This window comes from Leptonychotes weddellii, chromosome 10 (assembly GCF_054177405.1).
Source record: "Leptonychotes weddellii isolate Sample4059 chromosome 10, ASM5417740v2, whole genome shotgun sequence".
Taxonomy (NCBI): Eukaryota; Metazoa; Chordata; class Mammalia; order Carnivora; family Phocidae; genus Leptonychotes; species Leptonychotes weddellii.
The window spans coordinates 121,113,012-121,138,949 of record NC_138378.1 but is presented as its reverse complement, the minus strand read 5'-3'; the positions used below and the strand labels follow the sequence as shown (position 1 = coordinate 121,138,949).

The following is a 25,938-nucleotide window of genomic DNA, read 5'->3' as shown; positions in this document are numbered from 1 at the left end:
AGTTGTAACCATTCAGTACATGGCTTTTTCAGACAGGCATCTTCCACTTGGTAATGTGCATTTCAGACACTCTGTGTCTTCATGGCTTGATGGCTCACTGCTTTTTAGTGAATATGGATGTCCCACTGTTCACCCAGTCACCTGGTTGCTTCCACCAGGTTTTGGCAATTACAAAGCTGCTATAAACATCATGTGCAGGTTTTTGTGTGGACCTAAGTTTTCGATTCCTTTGGGTGAAGACCAAGAGAGTGACCGCTGATCGTATGGTGAGAGTATGTTTAGTTTTGAAAGAAACCGCCCAACCATCTTCCGAAGCGGCCGCACCACTTTGCGTTCCCACCGGCGATGAGAGTTCACGTTGCTCCGCATCCTCGCCAGCGTTTGGAGTTGTGAGAGTTCTGCATTGTGGCCCTTCTCCCAGGTGTGCACTGCTACCTCACTGTGGTTTTAATCTGCATTTCCTCAATGGCATGTGATGCCTGTGCTCACTCTCCATCTTTGTACCTTCTTTCGTGTCTGTGAAGGTCACTGATCTATTTTTTAGTTGGTCGTTTGTGTCTTATCCTGGAGTTTTAAGAGCCCTTCGTATATTTTGGATAACAGTCCTTTTGCAAATATTTTCCCCTGGCCCGTGGGTTGTCTTCTCATTCTCTCCATGTCTTTCACAGAAGTTTTTTATTTTAACAAAGTCCAGCTCGTCAGTCCCTTCCTGGATCGCGTCATTGGCGTTGAAGCTAAGAAGGCACCGCCATGCCCATGGGCATCTGGGCTTTCTGCTACGTTCTCTTCTAGAAAGTTTTATAGTTTTGCATTTTACATTTAGGTCTATGATCCATTTTGAATTAGTTTTTTTTGAATGGTGTCTGGTCTGGTCTAGATTCATTCTTCAGCATGTGGATGCAGTTTTCCAGCAACATTTGTTGAAAAGACTACCTTTGCTCCATTGTAATGCCTTTGCTCTTTTGTCAAAGATCAGGTGACTATACTTATACTTTTGGCCAATTGATGATTTGTGTATACATTGTAAAATGATTATCACGATCAAGTGCATTAACACACGATGATGACTTCGCAGGTAACCTTTTATTTGTATGTGCGTGTGACAATGCTTAAGATTTACTCTTAGCAAGCTTCCAGTATACAACACAGTATTATCAACTGTAGTCACCATGCTATACACCTGTTTCCTTTTCTGAAGAATAAATTGATGGGAAGCCATATATACAAGTGACCAACAGATTTACGGAAAGATGATGCCCAACTTCTCCAGAAATCTCTAATGTAAGTCAGAGCAAGGAGTCTGGTAAGGGCCTTGGCAAAGAGAAAAAGAGTATTTCCAGTGAAGGTCTGGGAAGACTTAATATTAGCAAGCGTGCATCCTTACAGGCACTCTTTTGGAAAAATGCAAACTTGTGTCAAGTTTTCTGAAAAGCAGTATGGACACACATACACACACTGTACATTTGGCCTGGAGCTGCCTCGCTCTCTCTGGGGATCACAGAACAATGTAGGGTGTCTTCCCTTAGAGTAGATGACCCAACAACTGGCCCTCTCACGACATCCTTCTAGACAAACTGTTCTCCTGCCCTCATTGCAGAGGCTAAGGAGACCCTCAACTCTCGTGTCTTGGTGTGCATTCAAGGGACAGGTACCACGGGGAGTTAGTAGGAAGAGAGACATCACGTTCCCCAACCACAAGCTAGTTCATGATGTCGTTCATGGACAGGTCCTGTGTGAAGCCTAGCAAATTCACTGTGACCAGCAGTGAGCCCCAGACGGATGCCCTCCTGAGGGTGGGTCAGCCACATAGCCCTAGGAAAAGACACGGGTCACGTTGAATCATGACAATGTGGTGGCCAAGGAGCCCTAATTGAATGATCCAAGAATCTTTTTCAGAGCCTTTTTAATAAAAACCATAAAGGGAGGGGTGCCTGGGTGGCTCAGTCGTTAAGCGTCTGCCTTCGGCTCAGGTCATGATCCCAGGGTCCTGGGATCGAGCCCCGCATGGGGCTCCCTGCTCCGAGGGAAGCCTGCTTCTCCCTCTCCCACTCCCCCTGCTTTTGTTCCCTCTCTGTGTTTCTGTCAAATAAAAACAAAACAGAACAAAACAAAAAAACATAAAGGGGGCACCTGGGTGGCCTAGTGGTTAGGCGTCTGCCTTTGGCTCAGGTCATGATCTCAGGGTCCTGGGATCAAGTCCCGCATTGGGATCTCTGCTCAGTGGGGAGTCTGCTTCTCCCTCTCTCTCTCCCTCTGTGCTCTCCCTCTCTCTCTAATAAATAAATAAAATCTTAAAAAAACCAAAACCATAAAGGATGTGCTTCTTTGGGGTATTATGGGGAGAGGAGCCACATAACCTTTTAAATTCTTTAATTCCAATTTCTCTTTTTACATTTCATTCTCTTGCCATCCAGTAATCTCCATGCAGGACTTCCCCATCACATTTTAACAAACACACAAAAAATCTCATTGCAGGAAGTGACAAACGCCCTCAGCGGGGAGACTCTGGATGAAGCCCTCTGCTCCGAGGGGATGGCAGGCTTACTGAGGTTGGGAGGGAGGTTTTTGAGTGAGACATCCGTTTCCTGACCAACTAAAACTCCTCTTGCAGTCTTCTGTCTTCACAAAGTCCTGCCATCCTCTGTAAGACTCTTCAGATCTGGTGAGCTTCCTCTGGAAAGAAAAGCAGTATTCAGTAATACTGAGGTGATCAGAGAGATTTTTAGCATGTGTAAACATTTAAGAAAGCCCCTGAGAATTTTTTTTGAGAGAGCGAGCACACGTGTGCAACCCGGGGAGAGGGGCAGAGGGGGGGAGAGAGAGAGAATCTTTTTTTTTTTTAAAGATTTTATTTATTGGGGCGCCTGGGTGGCTCAGTCGTTAAGCGGCTGCCTTCGGCTCAGGTCATGATCCCAGGGTCCTGGGATCGAGCCCCGCATGGGGGTCCCTGCTCTGCAAGGAGTCTGCTTCTTCCTCTCCCTCTGCCCCCGCTTGTGTTCCCTCTCACTGTCTCTGTCAAATAAATAAATAAAATCTTTAAAAAAAGATAAAAGATTTTATTTATTTGACAGAGAGAGACACAGCGAGAGAGGGAACCCAAGCAGGGGGAGATCATGACCTGAGCTGAAATCAAGAGTTGGGATGCTTCACCGACTGAGCCACCCAGGCACCCTGAGAATTAACTAAAAATTGAACAAGATTATTTACAGAACACACCAGAGCCAAGAAAGGTCACTGGCCCCTTGTCAAAAGTGCAGCCATTCAGGGCCGGGCCAGCAGTGCCTTTACCTGCACTAGGGTGCTGGGTCCTGGCTGACAGGGAGGTGCCACAGCCCCTCACGGGCGTGTCTCAAGAGATGGGCCCCCGGGCCCTCTGGGCAGGGCCCCCGGGCCACCAGCAGCTCTGTGCAGAGATCGTGGGAGGGATCAGGCAGCCCCGGAGACCCACGCATGGAGCAGGTCACAGACGGGGTCCCAAGGGCACGGGCAGCCTCTCAGCAGCTGGCCCCAGAGCACATGGTGCCCTCAGTCGCGGGCCTGGGGCTGCTGGACATGAGGGGCCTGGGCGGCCCTAGAGGAGTGATGTCATCTGACGTTGCGGCTGTTGCGTGGCAGGTGGGAGAGGGCAGACCTGTCAGGAGCTCTGGCACTCATGCAGCCGGAGCGGATGTGCCCGCAGTAGGCTCAGAGGGAGGAGCGAGAGGTGCCCAGACTCTCCAAGTGCTCTGAAAGCCTCTGCTGACAGAATGCCGGGGGCGGTCCCCACGTCCGGTCCTCCAAGCCTGACCACAGTCACTCTGGTGGGCCTCAAGATGGGTTTCGTGTGCAGCTCTCAGGCATTTAAAACAAAAAGCGGAAGGTCACCACCAGAGGCCCAGACACCAGAAAGGCTCTTGGTGCTTATCAGTCCCTATCTTCGAAAATGGAAAACAAGGGCTTGCTGGAAAGTACTCATTTCACTGATCTCTGCCTCTTAGTTTTCTGAAAGTCTATCTGAATAACTTTAAAAAGATCAATCAACTAACTAGGGCCTGTCACAGAGAAGGAAGTCCCCACCAATGTTGAGATTCCTGACTCTAAATAAATAGACATTTTTCTGGTTTAAAAAAAAAGTCACAGACCAAACATAGGAGTAATAATTTTGTTTCTCTACAGTTCTATTAATTTTTATTTTTGTTCTTCTGGGCTTCAGCAAAACGATGTGGATGCTATGAGCTTGACAATCCCATTCAGGAAAACCTGTCACCCAACAAGGCAAAGCTGTGTCACTGACACGTTCAGAGCGGAAGCCCGCGCCCCGCCTCCGGAGTGGGGTAACGCATCCCCGCGGCCAGCAGCGAGGACAGCCAGCACCCGAGGGGCAGACGACCGGACTGCAACGTCACTGCCTCCCCAAAAACGAGGAGACTGGACTTCGCCAGGCGTCCTTCACTGGGGACCCAGCTCAGGCTGCCATTCACAATGCCACCGGTGGGTCGGGGGGGCCTTAAAGTATTTATTTCTCACAATTCCAGAGGCCAGAGTCCAAGATCAAGGTGTCAGCTGACTGGGTTTCTGGCTTCACTGTGTCCTCACGTGGCCTTTCCTCTGTTCCCAGTGGCAGAGCAGGGAGGGGGTGAGCTCATTTGACCTTAATTACTTCCTCAGAGGCCCCATCTCCAAGTACAGCCACACTGGGGGTTAGGGCTTCAACACAGGAACTTGGGGGGCACAGTCATTCAGCCCATCACAGCTCGGACTCAGGTGTTGGCCTCTGGGTATTCAAATGTTAGGTTAAAGCAGGTTGTGTACCTAGAAGAGGGACTGTGCTTGTTCTGTGCCTCCCAGTACAAAGGACGCCAGGGCCTGAGGAGCCTGTGTGGCTCCAGTGGATGTGGATGAGAACACAGAGGCCCGCAGTCAAACCCTCAGCGAGCCCCACCCCGCTGGACCAGGCTTTCTGCCAGCAGGAGTCCTTCGGGCGAGCGCACCATTCCCTCCCGTTCCCTAGGAAAACAGACCTCTCCAATTGTTTCATTTTTGAGCAGGCATTCCAACATGATTCAAAATCAAGACAACATGCAGGGGTTTACACATGGAGAGGTGTCTTCCTGGTACCTGCTCCCGCCCGCCTCGCACCCCCTCAGGGTACCATCTCGGTGCTCCAGCATGAAGGTCATATCCCACCCTCCTGCACAAAACGCTGCAAGCCCTCCATGCTCTGCTTCTCGAGGGGTCAGGGGACCCACTGTGAGCCGCCCGTGGCCACTTTGGCGAGCCCCAATACCATTTCCTTTTCAGATACTACAAACCTCGTCTTCTACTTGGATGTCTGCAGGTGTATCTGCAGTGCAAATCCCAAAAAGTGGCAAAGGGCGGATGAGAGGTAAGTGCCCTCATCATTTCAGTAGACAGGGCAAACTGTTTTCCATTTTGTGCTCACCACCATAGCACGGAAGCGCATGGTTTCCCAGCAGCCTCACTGACTTTTGGATTTTTGCTAATAAATCCTGCACTACGAGGCATTAATAGGATACAGAAAAATGATGTCTCTGTAGTGTCAATTTGCATGCTCTCAGGAGTGAAGCTGCATATCTTCTCCTTGCTCAAGGGCATGTGCATCTGAGTGATTTATGACTGGCCCGTTCTTCTATTAGGCGTTTTCTCACTTTCCACAAGTTCTTTATGTATCAGAGAAATCAGCCTCCTGTCATAGCAGTTCCAGATTTTTTTCTGAGTTTGTCTATGCTTATGGCTTTTTAAAGTCTTTTTAGTTCAAGGGGCACCTAGGTGGCTCAGTTGGTTAAGCATCCAACTCTTGATTTTGGCTCAGGTCATGATCTCAGGGTCGTGAGACTGAGCTCCACCTTGGGCTTGTGGAGCCTGCTTAAGATTCTCTCCCTCCGGGGCGCCTGGGTGGCTCAGTCGTTAGGTGTCTGCCTTCGGCTCAGGTCATGATCCCAGGGTCCTGGAATCAGGCCCCGCATCGGGCTCCCTGCTTAGCGGGAAGCCTGCTTCTCCCTCTCCCACTCCCCCTGCTTGTGTTCCCTCTCTCACTGTCTCTCTCTGTCAAATAAATAAATAAAATCTTAAAAAAAAAAAAAAAGATTCTCTCCCTCCCTTTACCTCTGCCCCTCTCCTCTGTGTGCATACACACTCTCTCTCTAAAAAAAATAAAAATAATAAATAACAATAAATAAAGCCTTTTCAGTTCATAACTTTTTGATTTCTATGTAGTCTTTACTTTTCTTTTATGGTTAATGGTTTTTGAGTCCTAGGTAAAAAGGCTCTGTTTACACCACTGGTGAGTTACTGCCCTTTATGCTAAATTCTTGTGTACCTTTGGGATTAAGAAATAGAGCTTATAAAATGAGGACGGGGCTGGCACCTGCCAGTCCTCTCTCCCACTTAACTGATCCTGTTTGTGTCCATCTAAGATCCTTCCTTCCACTGTGGCTCCCCAGAAAGCACCAGGGAGGAATCCTAATTTTGGGCATATTTTGATGAAAGCTGTTCTTGCAAAATCGTAACTCACGTCAGTGTTCAGACCAGAGTGGTCCTGTGCCGATCTCTCTCCCCTTGGTGGACAATTAAGAACCACAGCTGTTTCCACAAACTGGCACAGGTTTTCTTCAAGTATCTGAACACCTTCCACGCTCTGGGGACAGGACACCGACAGGAGCACCCTGCCCGCGAGCTCCCCTCCCGCGTGCCCCCCTACTGGAGGCGGCGATGAACGCCAGAGCCACAGACCGAGGGACAGCGGCGCTACAAGACGCTCCGTGCCGACGGCCTGCTCTCACCCGGTTCTGCGGGTCCGATCAGCACGGTACATGGCAAGGGGCTGTTACTGCGCAGCTCCCCGTCCTTGTTCCAGAACTACCAGGACATGAGCATGAGGGAGACATCTAGACATGGAGACCGAGGTCTTCCTTTGAAGGACCCAGGCTTGTCTGACTCGGGATAAACATCACTGGAAACGAGAGGTGCCCAATGGCCAGAACTGGGGTTTCGGTTTGGTTGTGTTTAGCTGGTATTTCATGTGCCTGACCTGAGAGACTGCACAGATCCTCTCGATTTTCTCAAACCCCAGCAAGGGAGTCACCTCATCGCTCTGGCGTGGAAGCTACAAATTACAATTCAACAGCCTCCATTTGCAAAGCACTAAGCTCGTATTTTGAGAGGAGCTGCAGCTGAGAAGCTTCTGTATTCCATGACACAGAGCGTATGTTCTATACTGTAGTCCTGACCTTGACAAAGCTGACAGAGTGACACATTTCTAAAGCTGTTATGCAGGTACTTTTCATTTATTTTTTGAGACAGAGAGAGAGAGAGAGAGAGAGGGAGAGAGAATCTCAAGCAGGCTCCACGCTCAGTGCAGAGCCTCATGTGAGACTCGATTTCACAACCCTAAGGTCATGACCTGAGCCGAAATCAAGAGTTGGCCGCTGAACCGACTGAGCCACCTGGATGCTCCAATGCTGCTGGTTTTACATAATCAATAAGATGTTTTCTGTTAGTAAGAAGGAGTTTCCTGTACCTTTATTATTCCCCTTCTCACTAAAAGTGGCTGGGCTTCATCTTACCTCAAGCACCATGCACTTCCTGTTCTGTATGGATATTACTTGCATTGGTGCAAATCCCCTAGTACACCGGAAAGTTTTGGAAGGCACAATCTTTCAACTCTGTACTTCCAATCTTGGGCACATAAAGAGGAACTGCCCAATTAAAAAAAAATCAGATTTTTGGAGGGTAGTGGCAACAGTAAGAGCACTTTTAGATCCTCCCAAACCTTCACCTGAAACAGAACCGCAGACATCTGTAACAAACCTAGGTGACAAGTACCACTGACAGGGATGGGGAGCACACTGGAACTCTCCTGCCCTGTTGATGGGAAAGTAAAATGGTAAAAGATGTTGGCTGGTGTTTCTTAAAGTCAAATACACACCTGCCATGTGACCCAGCCACTCCCCTCAAGAGAAATAAAAGCACATGTTCAGGAAAAGACGAGTACATACATGTTCACAGCAGCTTTATTTACAACAGCCCCACACCGGGGACGACCAAATATCCATGAACAGGAGAATGGGCGCACAAACTGTGGTTACCCATACAATGGATACTCCTCAGCAATAAAAAGGGAGTGAACTACTGATAGACACAGCGTGCGTGAATGCCAAAATAATTACAGAGTGAAAGAAGCTCCTGACTGAAAAGGAGTTTATACTGTAGGACTCTATTTATATAAAGTCCTAGGAAATACAAATTAATCTATAGTGACAGGAAGTAGATCGGTTGTTGTCTGGGGATGGGGTCAGGGAGGGAAGGATTTCAAAGGGGCATGAGAAAACCCCGGCGGGGGGTGACACGCAGTTCTGGCGGGGACTTCACAGGGGAATCCATAGCTCACTTTACATACGTGCCATTTGCTGTCCGTCAAGCACACCTCCAAAAAGCTGTTAAAAAGCAAAACGGTATTGGTGACTCCAAAAAGCTGACACACGGGAATGAAGGACAGGGCCTGCCCACCACAGCCTGCACACCTGTGGGGCAAAGCACAGTGGGGCCCCTGGGCGCCTGACAGACCCCTGAAAGGACACCCCAAAGGGGCCAACAGGTGTCCACTGCCAAGTGTGGCGGGCCAGCCTGAGGCCAGTGGCTGGAGCAGGACAGCTGTCCCTACCCTGGGGGTGAATGGGTGCAAGGGACCCACTGCAAGAGGGTCTGAGGGCTGGAGCCGTAGAGCCCAAGAGCCACCGCAGCTGACCCGCAGGGACCCAGGTGGTGGGGACAGAGCCAGCACCAGCAGGACAGGGACAGTGGAGAGAAAGAAGGACTCGATGCAGGTGCGGTAGGGCCAGAGCTGGGAGAGCTCTGGAAACTAGCCACCATATTTCTAGCCATGATTCAAAATTCAATAGGAAAGAGAACTCTGTGAAGTGGGGAAAAACTATCTCAACTGAACGTTTAGGAAAATGAGTGACGGTAAAGTATCAATCCCACAGAGAGCTATTCTAAGACAAAAGAAAAAGGAGCAGAACAAACACCCCTACATACAGCGAGGGCATGCCAGAAAGACGTACCCACCAAACAGACCAAAACTAACTGCTTCGAAACATCAAAATATAAGATCCAAGATGGGAGGATGACACATGGGCATGAGAAAATATCAGAAATAAGGTGAGAGAATTCAAGGAAACTAGAGAGACAAGAAAATTAATTTCAGAAATGAGAATCAAGAGCAGAGACAAATAATGCCTTTAGAGATGGGACATCAATAGGAGGACAACTTTTAAAAAACAAAATAAACTTAAAAAGAGATGAAAGACAGTCAAGAAAAAGTGGAAAACACAGAGGATGGACAAATCAGATTTCAACACAGAGATACTGGGTCCCCCAAAACAGAAGGCCAAAGCAAGAAAAACAGAACACTAAGCCGCAGTTCAGGAAACGCTCCTGAAATAGCAGATGTGAACGTACACACACAAAGAGCCTACTGTGCTCCTGCAAACACTGACCCAGGGCGACCAACACACGACACAGTCTAACACAACTTCGGACTGGAGAAGCAGGAAACCAAACCTCGGGACATTGAAGCAAAAAGGGGACATGACTTGTAAGAAAGAAGGAAAGACTCCTTGGGCTTTTCATGCTGGAAAAAAACCGAAATAAATACTTCAGACACTCAAGGAAGGAAAATGTGAGCCCAGGATTTCATACCCTAGAAAACGGATTTCAAACATAAAGCAAGCAAATTAAGGCCAACATGGGGAGCTCAGGGAGTATGGTTCCAAGATGACACTGACCAAACGCTGGTTGTGTAACCACTGAATACACAGAAGAGAGCTGAGATGAGGGTAAGGGGGGGGATTTTACTGTGTGACGGCGGACCATGGACATCCGATGCTGTCTCACCATCACAGCAGAACATTAGTATTAGGACCCACATACTGCACGTTACAGTGGGATGAAGCAAGAGCATAATTAGGGAGCATCTATCCCAGGATTCTCAGTGTAGGACACACAGACGTAACACAGAAGAGTTAAGGACTCTGAAATCCTGAGTTTCTACTGGAAATATCAATATGAGCTCAAATATTTTATCTTTAAATGTGTGTACATGTGTGTATGCTTTATAATTCTGTCCACTGAAAAGCCCTAGAAGCAATGACCAACCCCATAGCGACCAGCACCAAGCATTTGAAACACCTTTTCTGCCATTAAAAGAAATTGGGATTCTAGGGCATCTGGATGGCTTGGTCAGAGAAGCATGCGACTCTTGATTTTGGGGTTGTGAGTTCAAGCCGCACTTGGGTGTAGAGCTTACTTAACTTAAAAAAAAAAAGAAAAGAAAGAAAGAAACTAAGATTCTTAGAGAAATAGGCAATTCCAGATCTGGAGCAGGAAAAGTACAAGAAGGGTCTAGAGTACCTTGACACACCAGACTGCAATGGAGCTACTGATGACTGGGTGCACATGCGTGCGTGGTCTGTACACGTATGTGTGTGAGCCTACGGTGTACACCTGTGTACAGGTGTGGTCACTGCATGCGTGTGCATACATGAGTATCAAAAGAAATAAAGAGCCAAGCTGAAGAGCAGCCCCCCTACAAGCCCTAGAAGATACAACTTGGGATCAATAAAGATAAAAACTGCAATGACCTGAAACCTATCCAACAGCCTTAAGTAGATGAGTTCATGACACATAAGTGTTATAAAAACGTATAAATAAAAAAACCTTAAGTGGCCACCTTCTAAGGATGACAGGGAACTAATTTACTTTGCATTTATCCTGCCTTTCCTAAATGGAACACTACCACTGGGTAACCAAATAGCAGACGAGAGGAAGCATCTTTTTCTAAAACCATCCCAGCCAATATTTATTTTTATAAGCAAAATCACAGAATATAAGATTTATAAGCAAAATCACAGAATATCACCATTTTGGAACCTCTGAATCATTAACAGACCTAGGCACTGAGCTCCAGCAGCCGCCAATTCCAGAAAAATGCAGTCTATGCCTGCTGATGAAAGCACGTGGCCATCTATCATTCGCCGAAGGTGTGGAACCTGATTCTGATCAAGCCTCTGGGACCAGCTGCCAATTTGCAGGAAGTACAGAGGCCAGAAGAAAATGCTGGACTGTGCCAGGAGAATGCATGTGGCAAATCTAGACTCTGGGAACCAATAGGACAAATGGCCCAGATTCCTCAACAGGTAAACCTTACAAGGAGACCAATACATGCAATAAAGAGACTTCAGAAATACCGAGTCTAAAAAAAAGTAGGCGAGGCTCAACTGCCATAAAGAAACACAAAGAAGTCATTTTTATAAAAGTCAGGATTCACTTTGGAGGGAGGGAGGGGCTGGGGTTGGAGGAGCACATGGAGAGCCTTCTGGGGTGTCTGGCAAAGTTCTAGTTCTTGCCCTGAGTGGTGGTCATAAGGGTATTCACCTTATAGTAATGAAACTCAATGAGCTAAACATTCGTGTCATTTTCTGTACCTTTTTATGATAAAGTAGTAAAAAAAAAAATTGGGGCGCCTGTATGGCTCGGTCAAAGTGTCTGCCTTCGGCTCGAGTCATGATCCTAGGGCCCTAGGATCAAGCCCCACATTGGGCTCCCTGCCCAGAGGGGAAGTCTGCTTCTCCCCCCCCCTCACTCCCCCACCTTGGGTGCTCTCTTGCTCACTGTTTCTCAAATAAATCTTAAAAAAAATGATCATATCAAACTTTAACTTGCATAGTGCTTTTTTTTTTTTTTTAAGTAGACTCCTCCACACCCAGCATGGAGCCCTATGTGGGGCTTGAACTCATGACCCTGAGATCAAGACCTAAGCTGAGATCAAGAGCTGGACGCTTAACTGACTGAGGCACTCAGGGGCCCCTGCTTGCATAGTGCTTTTAACAAAAACAGCCAAAGAAATTTTAAAAGATTTATTTATGCATCTTGCTCTGTAAGATATTTCTATACAACAGTCAAGCAGCCAGGGCTATGTGCAGGCTTGCCTTGTACACAGGTGCCAGCCTGTGAAGACTCAGCCCACATTCCCTTGGCTGAGGTGTGGGCCCTGGCATGGGCTGTAGCCACCAAGGGAGCACTGCCTTGCTCTAATCCACGGGTATGTACAAGTCAACCTGAACATTCTGAGACTCAATCCTGCCAACTAGAAGATAAATGAACACTTTCAGAATGGTTCCAGACCTTGTCTGCATTTTTAAACCACTACTGTATTCATGCCTTATTAAATCAAAGTCCTAAAATTTCTGTCCAGACTACAATAAAACTAATGAGAACAGTGTCAAACCCAATAAAGCATAATGCTGAAATTTCAAATAATGCTCAAATCTCGAAGGATGCTCAATTTATTATAATTTAATGACTTTTTATCACAGGATATCACAGAATGACTGATTTACTTTTGCAAGTTGTATCTGCCCATCTACTGCAAATTTTATTTTTCACACCAGTAAGGAATGGTAAGAAAATAGTCACTCACTCAAGTTTTTCCAAGAATTAAAATTACTTCGTTCAGTCTTCTGATTGCTTAGCTCCTTCTCTTGCTAATCTGTCAGCTTCTTCATTGCCTATAAATCCCGAATGACCAGGAACATGCATCTGTTAAATAAATATTTTTCCCTTTTATCTTTACTGGTTTTTTACACAAGCAACACACAAGTACATCCTCAGTAACTTCCCGGTGGGCGGAGTGGGAGAACGCTCCTCCCCCCAAGGCCCCTCCCCCGGACAGTTCTAAATGGCACAACATGTATGCCCAGTGGATTGATGCAACGCAGGCATTTATAAAAATCCCATTTTGATTTTCCACAAACTGTACTGTTTTTATTGATTTTTTCCACCTTAATGATGGGACTTGGAAAGTTTTCCAGGTAAAACATACATATGTATAGATGGGGACAAATACATATCCAACACACATACTTTATTTTCTTCAAGTGCTGTCAGAAAGAGCAGATATACTTATGTGATTAGTTTTTGTTTTTTTTACTAAGTAGGCTCTACACCCAGTATAGCCCGACATGGGGCTTGATCCCACAACCCTGAGATGAAGACCTGAGATCTCAATCAAGGGTCAGACGCTTAACCACTGAGCCACCCAGGCGTGTGCTCCTGCGATTTAACCACTGTTTACATCTACATTGCTGAAGGGCAGATTTAAACCTTACATTACCAAGCTGTTCTCAGTGGTCCTAAGGCGGAAGAGCAATATAGGGTTAAGAAATGGTTGCAGTTTAACTTGCTCTGTATTGTTTGAAAAAAGTTTTTTTTTTAAAGATTTTATTTATTTGACAGAGACAGAGACTGAGAGAGCATGAGCAGGGGGGAGGGGCTGTGGGAGGGAGAGAAGACGACTCCCCGCTCAGCAGGAGCCCAACATAGGGCTCAATCCCAGGACCCTGAGGTCATGACCTCAGTCGAAACCAAGAGTCGGACACTCAACTGACTGAGCCCACCCAGGCACCCCCTGAAAAAAGTTTTAATAAAAACTATCTATTAATAAGAAAACTATTTCCATTTTGGAAAAAAAAGTCACATTACTAAAGTCTTATCACACTTCATTTTTAACAAAATACCTTATAAATTAGTTTTATTTTGACATTATGGCTGATTCCAAAGAAACCAACAGGTTGACTATCACGAAGTCACTTTAACAGTGATGAGGTTAATGAAGGATAGTGGGAAGAAAGGTGGGCAGGGACAAGTCCCCTGCCCTCCACCAAGAGGAAACAACCATTAAAAGGATTTTACACCACCCTGGAAGGAGCCCTCTACCCTTTCCCACGTGATAGATGACAAAAACCTGACTGGGTGACAGGCGCAAGGAGGGTTAATCAGATTAAAACAGCCCACCAACAAGCCCATTAAAAACCCCTAGACTTAGACACTCTGGTGGCAACCCTCTCAGGTCCCCCCCCCTTCTTCAGGAGCTTTGTACTATCACTCAATAAACTTTGTTTTGTTGCCCACCACTCTTCATCTGGTCTACCTCTTCATTCTTCAAAGTGGCATGACCACAACCACGGGCACTAAAGAAAAAGAAATCCTGCAACAAGGTGAGCCCAGACGAGGCACTCCTAAGCACTGCCAAGAGAATGTGAGGAATCCTGAACACCCCTAAAGTCACACTGCCCCAACAGTGTGTTCTACACACAATCACACCAACGATAAGCAGCATCACTTATACGGAAGTCAAGACTCAAATGAGTTCCAATTTCTAATACGCACTATGATATTAATTTCATGTAAATGGTTACTTTAAGTCATTAAATCACTTACAGAAAGCACTAATCTCTCCAGTTAATTTAGAATATTTGGTCCTGGGCACCTGGCTGGCTCAGTCAGTTAAACGTCCAACTCTTGATTTTGGCTCAGGTCACAATCTCAGGGTGGCTACACAGAGCCTCACATTGGGCTCCACACCGGGTGTGGGGCCTGCTTGAGATTCTCTCTCTGCTGCCCCCCCTCCCTCACCTTCTCTCTCTCCCCCCTCTCAGAGTATTTGGTCCTCACAGCCATGTGACAGGACTGGTTCAGACAACACGCACCCACTGGATGTCCATGCCCTGGATGAGCTGCTCCAGCGCCATGAAGTCCTCCTTGTTGATCACCTCTTTCCCTGTGCTCGTTTTCCACCCATTCTTCTTCCAGCCTTGAACCCAATTAGTGATACCTACAAGAAATGCACACTCACAGCCCACTGAGCTTGAATGTCCTGGTCTCTTCCTCCCTAGCCTTCCCTCTTCTACCCGCTCTACTCATCTTCATGGTGGCGTGTGGACCTGCCACTGGCCCACAAAGGCTGTACTCTGACAGGAGGTACAGACCTGGCACACTCCTCTGCTTGTCCCTTTGCTTGGACTGGTGCTGACCCACAGCTCCCAGCCTAAGAGGACGCATCCTCCGCCTCTTCAACCCCCTCCCCGTGTCCTAAACATGATTATTTCTCAAAGGAGCCATCAGCACGCCACCTTAAGTTACTTACGCGTGTTTACACTCAAAGGACCACGAGAGCAGGGACATATCTATCTTGCTGCCCTATCTTAGGAGCCTGGCAAAGACATGTCTATGTGGCAAACTCCAGAGCAGCAGAACTGAGCTCCAGAATCCCCAGCCTTCTCTTTATACCCGACAAACCAAGTGCTGTCCTCATTTACCATTTGGGTCCTGCCCTGATACAATACTTCCTACAGGGAAAGGAAATACCTATTCCTTCATGTTTACTAGAAAAACACTAGAAGAAGTAAAATGTAAAAACTTACCATTTATAGTAAACATACTGTCCGTATATAGAACCAACTTCTTGATGTTTTGAGCCTTTGCTTGCTCGATGGCTTTGCAGGCTGCCTTGAAGAAATGATGAGTCAGTCATCATGCTATAGAAACTGTTCAACTTTCAACGTTACTGATGTTCAAAATCACTTCACCATTTAAACATTTTTTTTCTGAGCTAACTGTAACGATTACATGCTCTGTGTGAAATAATGCTACACACATAGTTCTGCTTGCACACCTATTTGAAGTTACTTTTAAAATTTTTCTGGAAAATTCCTATTCGTCAGAGTCATTAGTAACCCCAAACCAAGTTTATTCTGGACTCTGAGTATCTTGTGCACACAGAGAGTACACAGTTCACTGCTATGATGGACTTACTCTCAGTGGGAAATGTGTCTGACAACTTACATGAATTTCTGCTCTTTGGTTGGTCTGCCGCCCGGGAAGCCTAATGCCTACGTTCCTGGGATCGTAAAAAGGAAAATGAAATCAATTAAAAGAGCTAATTCTCAAAGTGATTCCTTAAGCTTCTCAACGGACGATAGGCTTGATACACTTTTTTGACATATGAAAGCATCATACAAAAATACAGCCTTTAAAAATCAAACCAAGAGCACTAACGTTTTACGGAAAAGCACCATGGGATGGTCTTGTGAGGAATACTGGGCCAGAATTCAAAAGCAAACTTTTATTTCTGGCCCTGAAATACATCAGCTTGTGGTCTTGGGTGAGCACTAAGCCCGCAGACACTCAGTGCCACACAAGCTCGCCACCTCTTACAGCGTTTGAAGCTAAAATGAGATATCAAAGGGAAAGGACTTTGTAGACCACAAGTCGAGAGAAATATAGTCTTACTGTTACTGAACAGTTTATGTTACATTATGCCCAACAGTGCTGTGGGCACCTGCAAATGCTGGAGACAAAGCTCAGAACTGATGTGGCTACTTCACAGACTCAGATCCCTCTTTTACACTGATTTTTAGGCTGCCCAGTGTATCTGAATGATCACACTTTGCATCACCCTGGCCTCGTGCCTGGTGAAAAACTAGGAGTCGCCTCTAAGCTCACACGTCCTCAGAAGAGTCATGGGGACATGACGGGTTTCAGGCCTGGTGACCTTGGACATCCTTGCCAAAACCATCCCACAGGAGACATGTGACTCTCCTAGGGGGCAGGGAAGTCATTCTGGTAGAAGATGTCATCAGCGGGACACAGAGACTCGTCAAGATTCAGGGTGAAGAAAGCAATGCCGGGGTCTTTTAATCCTGAAGAACAAAGCTGTCAGTGTCGACATGACTCGGTCCTGCGCTCCCTCTGCCAAAGCTAACCAAACAGTCAGCAGACCTTGCCTCATTCCTTGACAAGCTTTAGAATGCGATTCACTTCGTTTACTCACAAAGGATGGCCCGGCCCCCAGTAAACGCCGATCCCTGCTCGTGCCCTCCTCCGCCCGTTGCTGGAGCAGCAGCCGTCAGTGTAGACGACGACAAACTCTCCTGGAAAAGGGGACTTCCTGAGTGCCACTGCATCCAAAGCACCCAATTCAGTAAGCCCACATTCACATTTTAAACTGACAAAGTACTGTGCAATGGGAAACATTACCGATTCCTTACACAGGGGCCCTCGACCCTTTCTCATTAGCATGCACTCCTATTTTGGTTCTGCATGACAGGCAAATTAAGGGTAAAGGCAGTCTTTTGTGAACCTAGAACCCCCTGCAGCGAGAGCTGCTGCTGCCTCCCCCACTACAGAGGTCAGAACGGTGCCACTACCCCTCTCCCCGTGGGGGGCAGGGCTCACACTCACTCCCAGGAGCTGTCCTGGCAAACAAGCAGTGCCTTGGCATGATAAGGACCTGTCCGCCAGAAGGTCTAGTTCTCTGACAAATGTTGGTCTAATTTTTGTCTTTGCTTCTTTCCGTCAAGACAGAGGGTCAGGGGCACCTTGGTTGCTCAGTTGGTTAAGTGTCTGCCTTTGGCTCAGGTCACGATCCCAGGGTCCTGGGATGGAGCCAGCCGCCCCCCCCGCCCCCAGTCGGGCTCCCTGCTGAGCAGGGACCCTGCTTCTCCCTCTCCCTCTGCTGCTCCCCCTGCTTGTACTCTCTCTCTCCCCGTCAAATAAATAAATCTTAAAAAAAAAAAAAAAAAAAAGAGGGTCTGACCAACATAACAATGCTGTAAAGAAGTAGGTAGAAGAGATCTGATATGAGGCCACTCTAAGGCCACTGATGACTAGAACACTCTTAGCAGGGGGGCAGGAGAAGTCAGGTTGGCAGATCTTGAAGAGTAGGGCCATGGGGGCAAATAGAGGCTTTGCTTTGCACTGTTTCTCAAAAGGATTATAGACTGGACAAGGCAGAGGCAAAGGGAAGAGGAGGGAGGATGTTAAAGGAAGAACATGTTCCTAGCCAGAAAGGGGATGGGAGTGTGGAAAAACATGGGTGTTGGACAAGAATCCTTGGTTCAACCGAAATTGACACCATCCACACAACAGCCTTTCTGGTCACTGAATTCGGTCTCAACCTATCAGGCACTGCGTTAAATGCCACTGTACTTCAAGCCACTGTTAGTACCTTGGAAACGGCTCATCACCCAATCACTCCCCACATATGTGCTCTGATTACTACTGGCAAGTAACCAAATCCAGAACATTTGGTTTTTTTTTACATAACTGCAAAATTGATTTATACAGTTTTAATACAGCTTAACAAAAAACATTTTCTATTGGTTTTCCTTGAATTATAAGACAGCTTATTCTTGGAGAAAACTTGGAACCTACAAACACACTGATTTATATAAAAATCCTACTTACCAAAAAAAAAAAAAAAAGCTACTTACTCCTATTTTCTGTTCATACGTGTAAAAAACAAAAAGGAAATTTATATAACATAAGTAATTAAATATAAACCGATCCCTGGAGTTAAAGGTAGAGGAAAAATTCAGACTCTTTTGCTTCTCGGGACTAGGTAAAATCATTTGTTTTGCAAAGGCTAAATGTAAATGGTATTAAGATACTGGTTCTAAAAAAGAGCTCTGTCTGGCCCTTACTTCTTCTTTTTTAAAGATTTATTTATCCACTTGAGAGAGAGAAAGAGAGCGCTTGAGCACATGTGCAGGGGAGGGGCAGAGGGTGAGGGGGAAGCAGACTCCCTGCTGAGCACAGAGCCTGACATGGGGGCTTGACCCTGAGATCAGGACCTGAGCACAAACCAAGAGCCAGATGCCTAGCCAACTGAGCACCCCAGGCGCCCTCCAGGCCCCTTCTTATTTGAAGAAGCTGAAGCCTCTGCATTTTCTCATAGTGACCTGAAATGCTGTGTGCACGAGAGAATACTAGGGTTTCAAAAGATTACGGTTTTTCATTTGTAGGCCACATAATGCTTTTTTGATGAATGTCCAAAGTTTTAATAATTCTGCACAGTTTGATCAACTATAAAATAGTAACCTTAGAAATTTTTAAATAACCTTTTCAGATGAGAATGAAAAGGCTAAACATTAGCTCAACTTTCCCCTATTAAGTGGGAAACGTTCCTACACTTATTTTCACGATTATTATATGGAAAACTTAAAAATCCAAGAGAGATATACCCATATAAGAAAACAAGTCTTTGTTAACTGAAGGCACGGATTCTGCGTTCTGTCTCGCATGCTTCACACAGGGCTCTGCGTTTTCCTCTCCATCCGAGGGTTCACGGAGTCGCTTGTTGACTTTCACCTGTGATTCTTGTTCATGCTTATTTTCTGTCCCTGAAAGATCGATTCTACTCATAAACCAGGAAAAAACAAACATAACATGAAATGCTTAAGAATCCAGAAATTCAGTAAGTGATTTAGTATCACTAAATCAGACTTACACACACTTTGTCTGTGGCCCTATAGAGGATATGACTTAAGACAGTCCACACCGTGTCAGATTTTGATGTTCTATGAAATTACTCTAAATTTTCCATAAGCTTAAGGGCAATATGAAGACAAAACAACATTTCTATTAAAGTAGAAGTCTGCTTTTGACAGAGATAGTAGAGATACCAAAGGTTTTGAATCCTACAGGGATGGTGGGCAGTTTGACAATCTAAGGGACTCTTAACCCAGAAAGAAAACAAGGACTAGAATTTTGTAGCTACTACTACTCTAGATACTTCAACTCCATCAATGCCAAGTCGAGAACCTCCAGGGAAGTTGAGAGGGCACGGGTAACTGGACCTTAAGTAAACCAACAGTGGGCTACACTGAGAAAGGAAAGTAGAAACCAAAGAGCAGAAGGGACTGGGTTCCTTCAGGGCGGTAGCTGCAGAGCTTTCCTTCAGGAGCTCAGCCAGGGGACGCAGGATTAATCCCAAAGGCTTCTCACACACTCTCTCAGGTCATGTGGGAGCAGCTTTTCCTACATTCTCATTTTATGGAGTGGGAATAGGGGCACAGAAGGAGCAACTAATTGTATTTCCAAAATAACAACAAAGCCCAACACTACAGAGTTCACTTTAACCTCATCCCTGAACCAGGGATGGAGAAATGGGGCTCCAATGTTGACTGAACACCTACCACTTGGGTCCAAGCCAGAATGTCCTGCCTGGAGTAGCTTCTCCACCCACACCTGTCAGAAGACTGCTAAAGGTTATCTAAGCAAAATCTGAGTGAAGCCATTATGGAGAGCAATGTTTGGTTTTCCACTCTGCTGTATTTACCTTTAAAATATTCCTCTAGGGGGGCGCCTGGGTGGCTCAATGGATTAAGCGACTGCCTTTGGCTCAGGTTATGATCCCAGGGTCCTGGGATGGAGTCCTGCGTCAGGTTCCCTGATCGGTGGAGAGCCTGCCTCTCCCTCTCCCACTCCCCCTGCTTGTGCTCTCTCTCTCTCACTCTATCTCAAGTAAATAAATAAAATCTTTAAAAAAAATATATATTCCTCTAGGGACTTTACATAAGTAAACCCAAAAACACAAGTATAAGTCAAAGGGTAATTTTGTAGAAGTTTAATATCAATAAAAATATTGATTTTACTTGTAGTAACAGAGAAAGTTAAATTGGAATGAAAGTTTTTAAAGGACAGATAAGACTTGGAAGGAAAAGGAGCCCATAGCTGTCAGATAATTTTCCCTTCACAAAACTTGGTTAAGTTAACCCCAAATCAGTTTACATAAATCATGATAACTGCCAAATAGCTCAAGAATCACAAAATAAAAATATATGTCACATTAAGAGAAAATTTGGGAAAGGGGCTAACACTTCTGCTTTGACAGAGTTCTTGAACATTAAAGATGTCAAATTCCAGTTTATATATATAAGTCAGTAACTTGGAGGTCTCTGCAAACTTTTAAGAAAGGTGATTCATAGATATAAAGAACTATCTTGCCTTAGGATTTAGAGTATTTAATAAACAGAAACATACTTCTATTCTTCTGTTGGAAGAATTGAAGTATAAATAAATTACTATTTGGTTAAAACAAAAGAGCAGTGAAAAGGAAGCATTAAGAACCCAACTAAGACAAGAGCCATACTTGCACATTTGTTTTCTGTCCCAAACTGATTTCTCCATCAGGGCAGAAAATGTAATGGTCACATCACAACTTCTTTAAAAGCTGCTCGGGAGACAGGGTGAAGCAGATGCACAGTGAGTGAGGTTCTGCCCTGCTTCAGAAACTTGTCATGCAGGGTAGATTCCTAAGCGTGATTGCCTCTCCCTGAATTCTGCTTTGACTGCAATTGTTACGGCCTCCCAAAGGAGCAGGTGTTCAAAGCTTGAGCATCTCAGTGGGATTGTAGAGAGCCTGCTCAAAAAAAGTGGACTCAAACTATTGTCTCATCTTAATCCACTAGTAAAAATATTTGTGAGTAAAGCTAATGAGACACAACTTCTTCAAAATAGGTTAAGATATATAGTTTGCTCCCAAACAATGTGGGGGTCTGACGCCCTGCTCAGTTGAAAAATCTGAGTACAATCTCTGATTCCCTAAACACTTAACTACTACTGATAGCCTACTGTTAACTGGAAGTCTTACTGATGTGAACAGTTGATTCACACATATTTTATGTATGTCTTTATGTACTGTAGTCTTACAATAAAGTAATAGAGAATAGAAAATGTTATTAAGGGGCACCTGAGTGGCTCAGTTGGTTTAGCTGTCTGCCTTTGGCTCAGGTCATGATCCTGGAGTCCTGAGATCGAGCCATGTTGGGCTCTCTGCTCAGCAGGGAGTCTGCTTCTCCTTCTCCCTCTGCTCCTCCCCCTACCTCCCCGCTCATGCTTGTGCTCTCTGTCTCTCTCTCAAATAAATAAATAAAACTCTTTAAAAAAAAGAAAAGAAAAGAAAATGTTAAAATCCTAAGGAAGGACACCTGGGTGGCTCAGTCGGTTGGGCGTCTGCCTTTGGCTCAGGTCATGATCCCAGGGTCCTGGGATCGAGTCCCACATCAGGCTCCTTGCTTGGCAGGGAGACTGCTTCTCCCTCTGCCTGTCCCTCTCCCCACTTGTGCTCACTCTCTCTCTCCCCGACAAATAAAATCTTAAAAAAAAAATCCTAAAGAAAATTTATAATAAATGTATATTATATGATAAATGTAATATAATGAAGTCCACATATAAGTTTACCCACGCAGCTCAAACTCATTGTTGTTCAAGGGTTAATTGTATTTTAAAAATTCTGTGCTCTCAAGCAGTCACCCTTAGTTCTGCATACTTGATGTTCCTTATACTGGGACTTAAGCTTCAATTAATTATACCTTCTGCAACATGTGAAACTGTAGGAAATTCTGATTGTGTGACCCTGTCCTAAAAAAGAAGGAAACACCATACAGGTGCATGCCAGGAAACAAACTACATTCAACACTTTAAAACTGTAGCCCATTCAATTTGATAACAGAACAAGTATTTTTTAAAAGATAGAATTAGGGGCCCCTCGGTGGCTCAGCTGGTTGAGCATCTGCCTTCGGCTCAGGTCATGATCTCAGGGTCTTGGGATGGAGCCCCATGTCTGGCTCCCTGCTCAGCGGGGGGCCTGCTTCTCCCTCTGCCTGCAGCCCCCTGCTTGTGCGCTCGCTCTCTGACAAATAAAATATTAAAAAATATATTTAATAATAAAAAATAAAAATAAATAAAACAGAATTAAATAGAGTGAGGACTCCAAATGAACATCAGATTGGAGTCCCAGCTTATCTCTAATACTGTTACTAACAGAAACTACTAAGCTAAACCATTAAGCTAAACTACTTCCTGCCTGTTTCCTCATCTGTAAAATAGAAAAGTGGAAACAATCATCACATCTTCTGTTTAGAAGACAGCTATACAGACCAAGTGACGCTGGGGTATGCAAGGTTTTGAGCAGGTTAAAACACCATAGTGACGAGAGCAGCTGACTACCTTCTGAGCCATCCGGGCTTGCAGGCTTTCTGACAAAGGCCCAGGCCTCCTCCTCCGTGGCAAATTTCTTAAATCTGGCAGCAGGAAACCGGTCCACCTGGGCTCTACATTCGCTCCTGGAATAGAGTGCGGGGTTACTTCCTTCCTCCCTTGGTGGTCCTCTTTTTAACAGACTCCTTTCTTAGGTTGGGAAGAGTGTGAAGAGGTTGGGGCTGTCAGCTCCAACTGGACAAACGGTCAGGGCTGTTTGTAATTTTGTCCCCTGCCCAAGCCTTCACCCTGTGGTGCTATGTACCAGCCAGACAGGACACCAGCATGTCAGTTTCCTCAGTCTGAAAACATACTAGAAATTTGGGGTCTTTGAAAAAGGAAATCCCATCAACCATTTCATTACAGCTACTGGTGAGCCTCTGAGATGCTTCTGCCGCAGCACCATAGCTACGAAGGGGAACAAGTGCCCGCCCACACACAGGTAACAAACCCTGCTACCGTATGGCGGGGACGGTCCTGCTCGTGGAGTCAGAGCGCGCGGATACAAGTCCTACCGGTGTCACTTACTAACCCCAAGAAGGTCCTGACCACAGTAACTACCCCTGAAAATAATAAACCCACCTCAGAGGACCGTCACAGGGATCCAGATTTAGTTTATAAGAATTTCCCTTTTTAAAAACACAGGGAAGATTGGGTTAGGTATTATCAGAGTTTGACTGTGTGTAACCATTTGGAAATTCTTTCCCTGAAACAGAAAGGAAGGATTAAGTTGAGGCCCCCGGCCACCCTTAAACTACATGTGGCATTTCTGATACTGCCAACAAAAATGAAACCGAGTTGGAGCCTGCGGACGGGACCAGCAAGCCCGCGTCAGCGGAGACCCGCGGCGGCCGGCCCGGGGTCCCCACTGCCCGGCCGGCGGCGGGGCTCCCACGCGCTCCGCCCCAGGCCGCCAGCCGCGAGCTCCGGCCCAGTCCGGAGAGCCGCCTGCGGCCGCCCTGCCCTCAGCCTTGGGGAGTAGCAGCCCACTCACCAGGTCTGGAAGACCCCGGCCTTGCGGCCCCTCCTCACGGCATAAAACATGCTGAGGCCGCTGCTGCCGTGGGTGCTGCAGCGCACGGCGGCCAAAGCAACTCTGCGCGCCACGGCCAGAAGCCTGGTCATCGCTCACGGCTGGCCATCGCCCAGCACCTTAATTCCCCGGCTCCCGCCACCACCACCACCACACAGACCCAACTTCCGGCGGCGGCGCGGGGGAAATGACGCGCGCCCCCGCAACGCCTGCGGGGCGGGGCCTAGGGGCCTACCGCCCAGCGCTTTTCCGGCTCAATTTTCCGGAGGTCAGGGAGAAAGTCGGCCCTGGGCGGTCCCGGGAGGGGCGGCACCTACGGAGGTGGGTGGGGACTAGGGCGGGGCCGGAGGGGAGGGCCCACGTGAGGGGCGGGGGTCTGGGCCGTGGGGGCGGGGCGGTCCCCGGGGGCGGGGTCTGGGTGGTGTAGGCGGGGAGGTGCTGCATGAGGGGCGGGGCCTGGGCGGTATAGGAGGGGAGGTGCCTCGTGAAGGGAGGGGTCTGGGCGGTAGGGTCGGGGTAGGGCCGGGCGAGGGGCGGGGCCATGGCTATGTGGGCGGGACGGGGGCCGAATGAGGGGCGGGACCGTGCCTGTGGAGGGCGGGGCCTGGGGAGGAGCCGCGCGAGGGGCGGGGTCTGGGCGGTGTGGGCGGGAGGGACCGCTAGAGGCCCCTCCTCTCGCCCCTCCTCGGCCTCGCAGCGGTTTGGGGGGCTGTCCCGGGCCCTTTGTGTGCAGTCGGGGCTGTCCAACCAAAGAAATAGGTGCTTGCCTCCTAACTGTCGTAGAGGCCGGAAGGACTGGCATTCCGCGATGAAAAAGACAGCCGAGGCCGGAGGGAAGGGGAGCGCTCCACCCACGTGGGTGCGTGACCAGCAGGGTGTCAAAACCTAATGCACTGGGAACCAGGGAGAAAATTTAGTCGTAAAGGTGATTTGTTAGAATTCTGCCCGATATTTGACTTTTTGCTCTGTAAGCAAAACAACTTCTTTGAAAAGTCCTGTCCACTGGCAAGAATTGCTTTTCAAATTAACTTTAAACGACTTTAATTTTCTCTAGGTGTTCAGCTGGGCAAACCTTACCGAACACCTACTGCGCGCTGCCCAAGCCCGGGGTATGCACGGTTGAGTAAGACAGTCTGAGCACCAAGAGGAACCGCCGAGATGGGCACGTGAACGAGGAGACGACAGTGCAAAGCCACCAGTTTGAGAAGTGCGGGGCGGACAGTGAGACTGCGTGGGGGGTCCGGGACACGGTTTTGAAGGACAGAAAGTTCGTTCTCATGCATTAGGCAGAGCGAAGGAAGAAGGAACAGCAAGGGGGAGACAGACCTTGCTGTGGTCAGGTGTGTGCTTGTCTGTGAACTCAAAGAACATCCATTTAAAAAATTTCAACTTTCCTCATTTAAATTTAAATTGGCTAAAAGTCCATTCCTCATTCCTATTTTTATTGCACTTCAAGATAGCTTCTTAAAAAAAAATTGTCCTGGGGGCACCTGGCTGGCTCAGTTGGAAGAGCGTGGGCTTCTTGATCTCTGGGTTATGAGTTCGAGCCCCATTTTTGGTGTAGAGATTACTAAAAAAATAAATAAGCTTAAAAAATAATTTAAAAATTGTCCTTAAAAATCATTAATGATTGATCATGCTATCTCTTCTCATGTAGCTATGAAACCCAGAGATGCCCTGGCCACTGCTCTGGGGATGACTGCAGCCCCTCTTTCTACTGCAGTTCGTTCTGTCTTTACTCAAGGCCTTGGAGCGCCATGGGCCTCTGAGTGAGCTCAGGCTAGACCTTGGACAATTTATTTCTAGACTTGCTTTCTTCAGAGACATCACTAGCCCATCCTTTCCAGGTGACAACAGGTTCAGTTATGGACACAGATGGCACCGGAAGACCTGGTTGCAGGTTAGGAGGCTGAGTGGAAGTAGATCAGGGTAGTGGGCCAAAAGCAGAAGTCTTCACTCTAAAACTGTGAGCTGGGATGGTCAGTCCACTCTGAAATGTTGACAGTAGTACAGATTATAGACACAGCTGCACTCACAGTGTTCCCCTGAGGAGGAAGGAGGCTGGGCCCCGGTCAGAGTTCGGCCCACAGCTGCTGCCCCTCCCACTGGCTTGATCCTGGGCTCAGACCCACTTGGGACTTGCTTTTCCATGTAAAGTGGCTGGCTGTGGTCCTTTATCACAGGGCACTCATCATCCCTGTAAAATTGTAGGTTAGAATTATCTGAGTATGGTAAGAAAATCGCCC

The 25,938-nt window shown here is 46.9% G+C and overlaps 1 protein-coding gene across 4 annotated transcripts; it reads right to left on the bottom strand.

Annotated features, from left to right (window-relative positions):
• Positions 1 to 2,353: 2,353 nt before the first annotated feature.
• Positions 2,354 to 23,882, bottom strand: RNASEH1 (ribonuclease H1). 4 transcript variants are annotated; one of them, XR_004073125.2, is made up of 10 exons: positions 23,654 to 23,879; positions 22,630 to 22,745; positions 18,861 to 19,019; positions 16,670 to 16,769; positions 15,682 to 15,736; positions 15,261 to 15,345; positions 14,547 to 14,671; positions 12,479 to 12,597; positions 9,477 to 9,631; positions 7,995 to 8,435 (listed from the first exon to the last, which is right to left on the bottom strand). XR_004073125.2 is itself a non-coding variant. In XM_006749699.3 (9 exons), the coding sequence occupies exons 1-8, from the start codon at positions 23,782 to 23,784 to the stop codon at positions 12,511 to 12,513; spliced, it is 858 nt and encodes a 285-aa protein (XP_006749762.1). In that variant the 5' UTR covers positions 23,785 to 23,879; the 3' UTR covers positions 7,995 to 8,435; positions 12,479 to 12,510. The 4 variants fall into 4 exon arrangements, 3 of the variants coding, with proteins under 3 accessions (XP_030876817.1, XP_030876820.1, XP_006749762.1); XM_006749699.3 differs by lacking the exon at positions 9,477 to 9,631; XM_031020957.2 differs by lacking the exons at positions 7,995 to 8,435; positions 9,477 to 9,631; positions 12,479 to 12,597 and adding an exon at positions 2,354 to 2,673 and having other exon boundaries at positions 23,654 to 23,880.
• Positions 23,883 to 25,938: the final 2,056 nt, after the last annotated feature.

Coding starts and splice junctions, on each gene's coding strand:
- RNASEH1 (XM_031020957.2), bottom strand. CDS start 23,784: ATGACCAGGCTTCTGGCCGTGGCGCGCAGAGTTGCTTTGGCCGCCGTG. Junction 16,770..18,860: donor AGACTTGTTTTCTTATATGG/GTATATCTCTCT, acceptor CCCCTTTTCCAG/GAGAGTTTGTCGTCGTCTAC. Junction 15,737..16,669: donor TGGGGGCCGGGCCATCCTTT/GTGAGTAAACGA, acceptor TTACGATCCCAG/GAACGTAGGCATTAGGCTTC.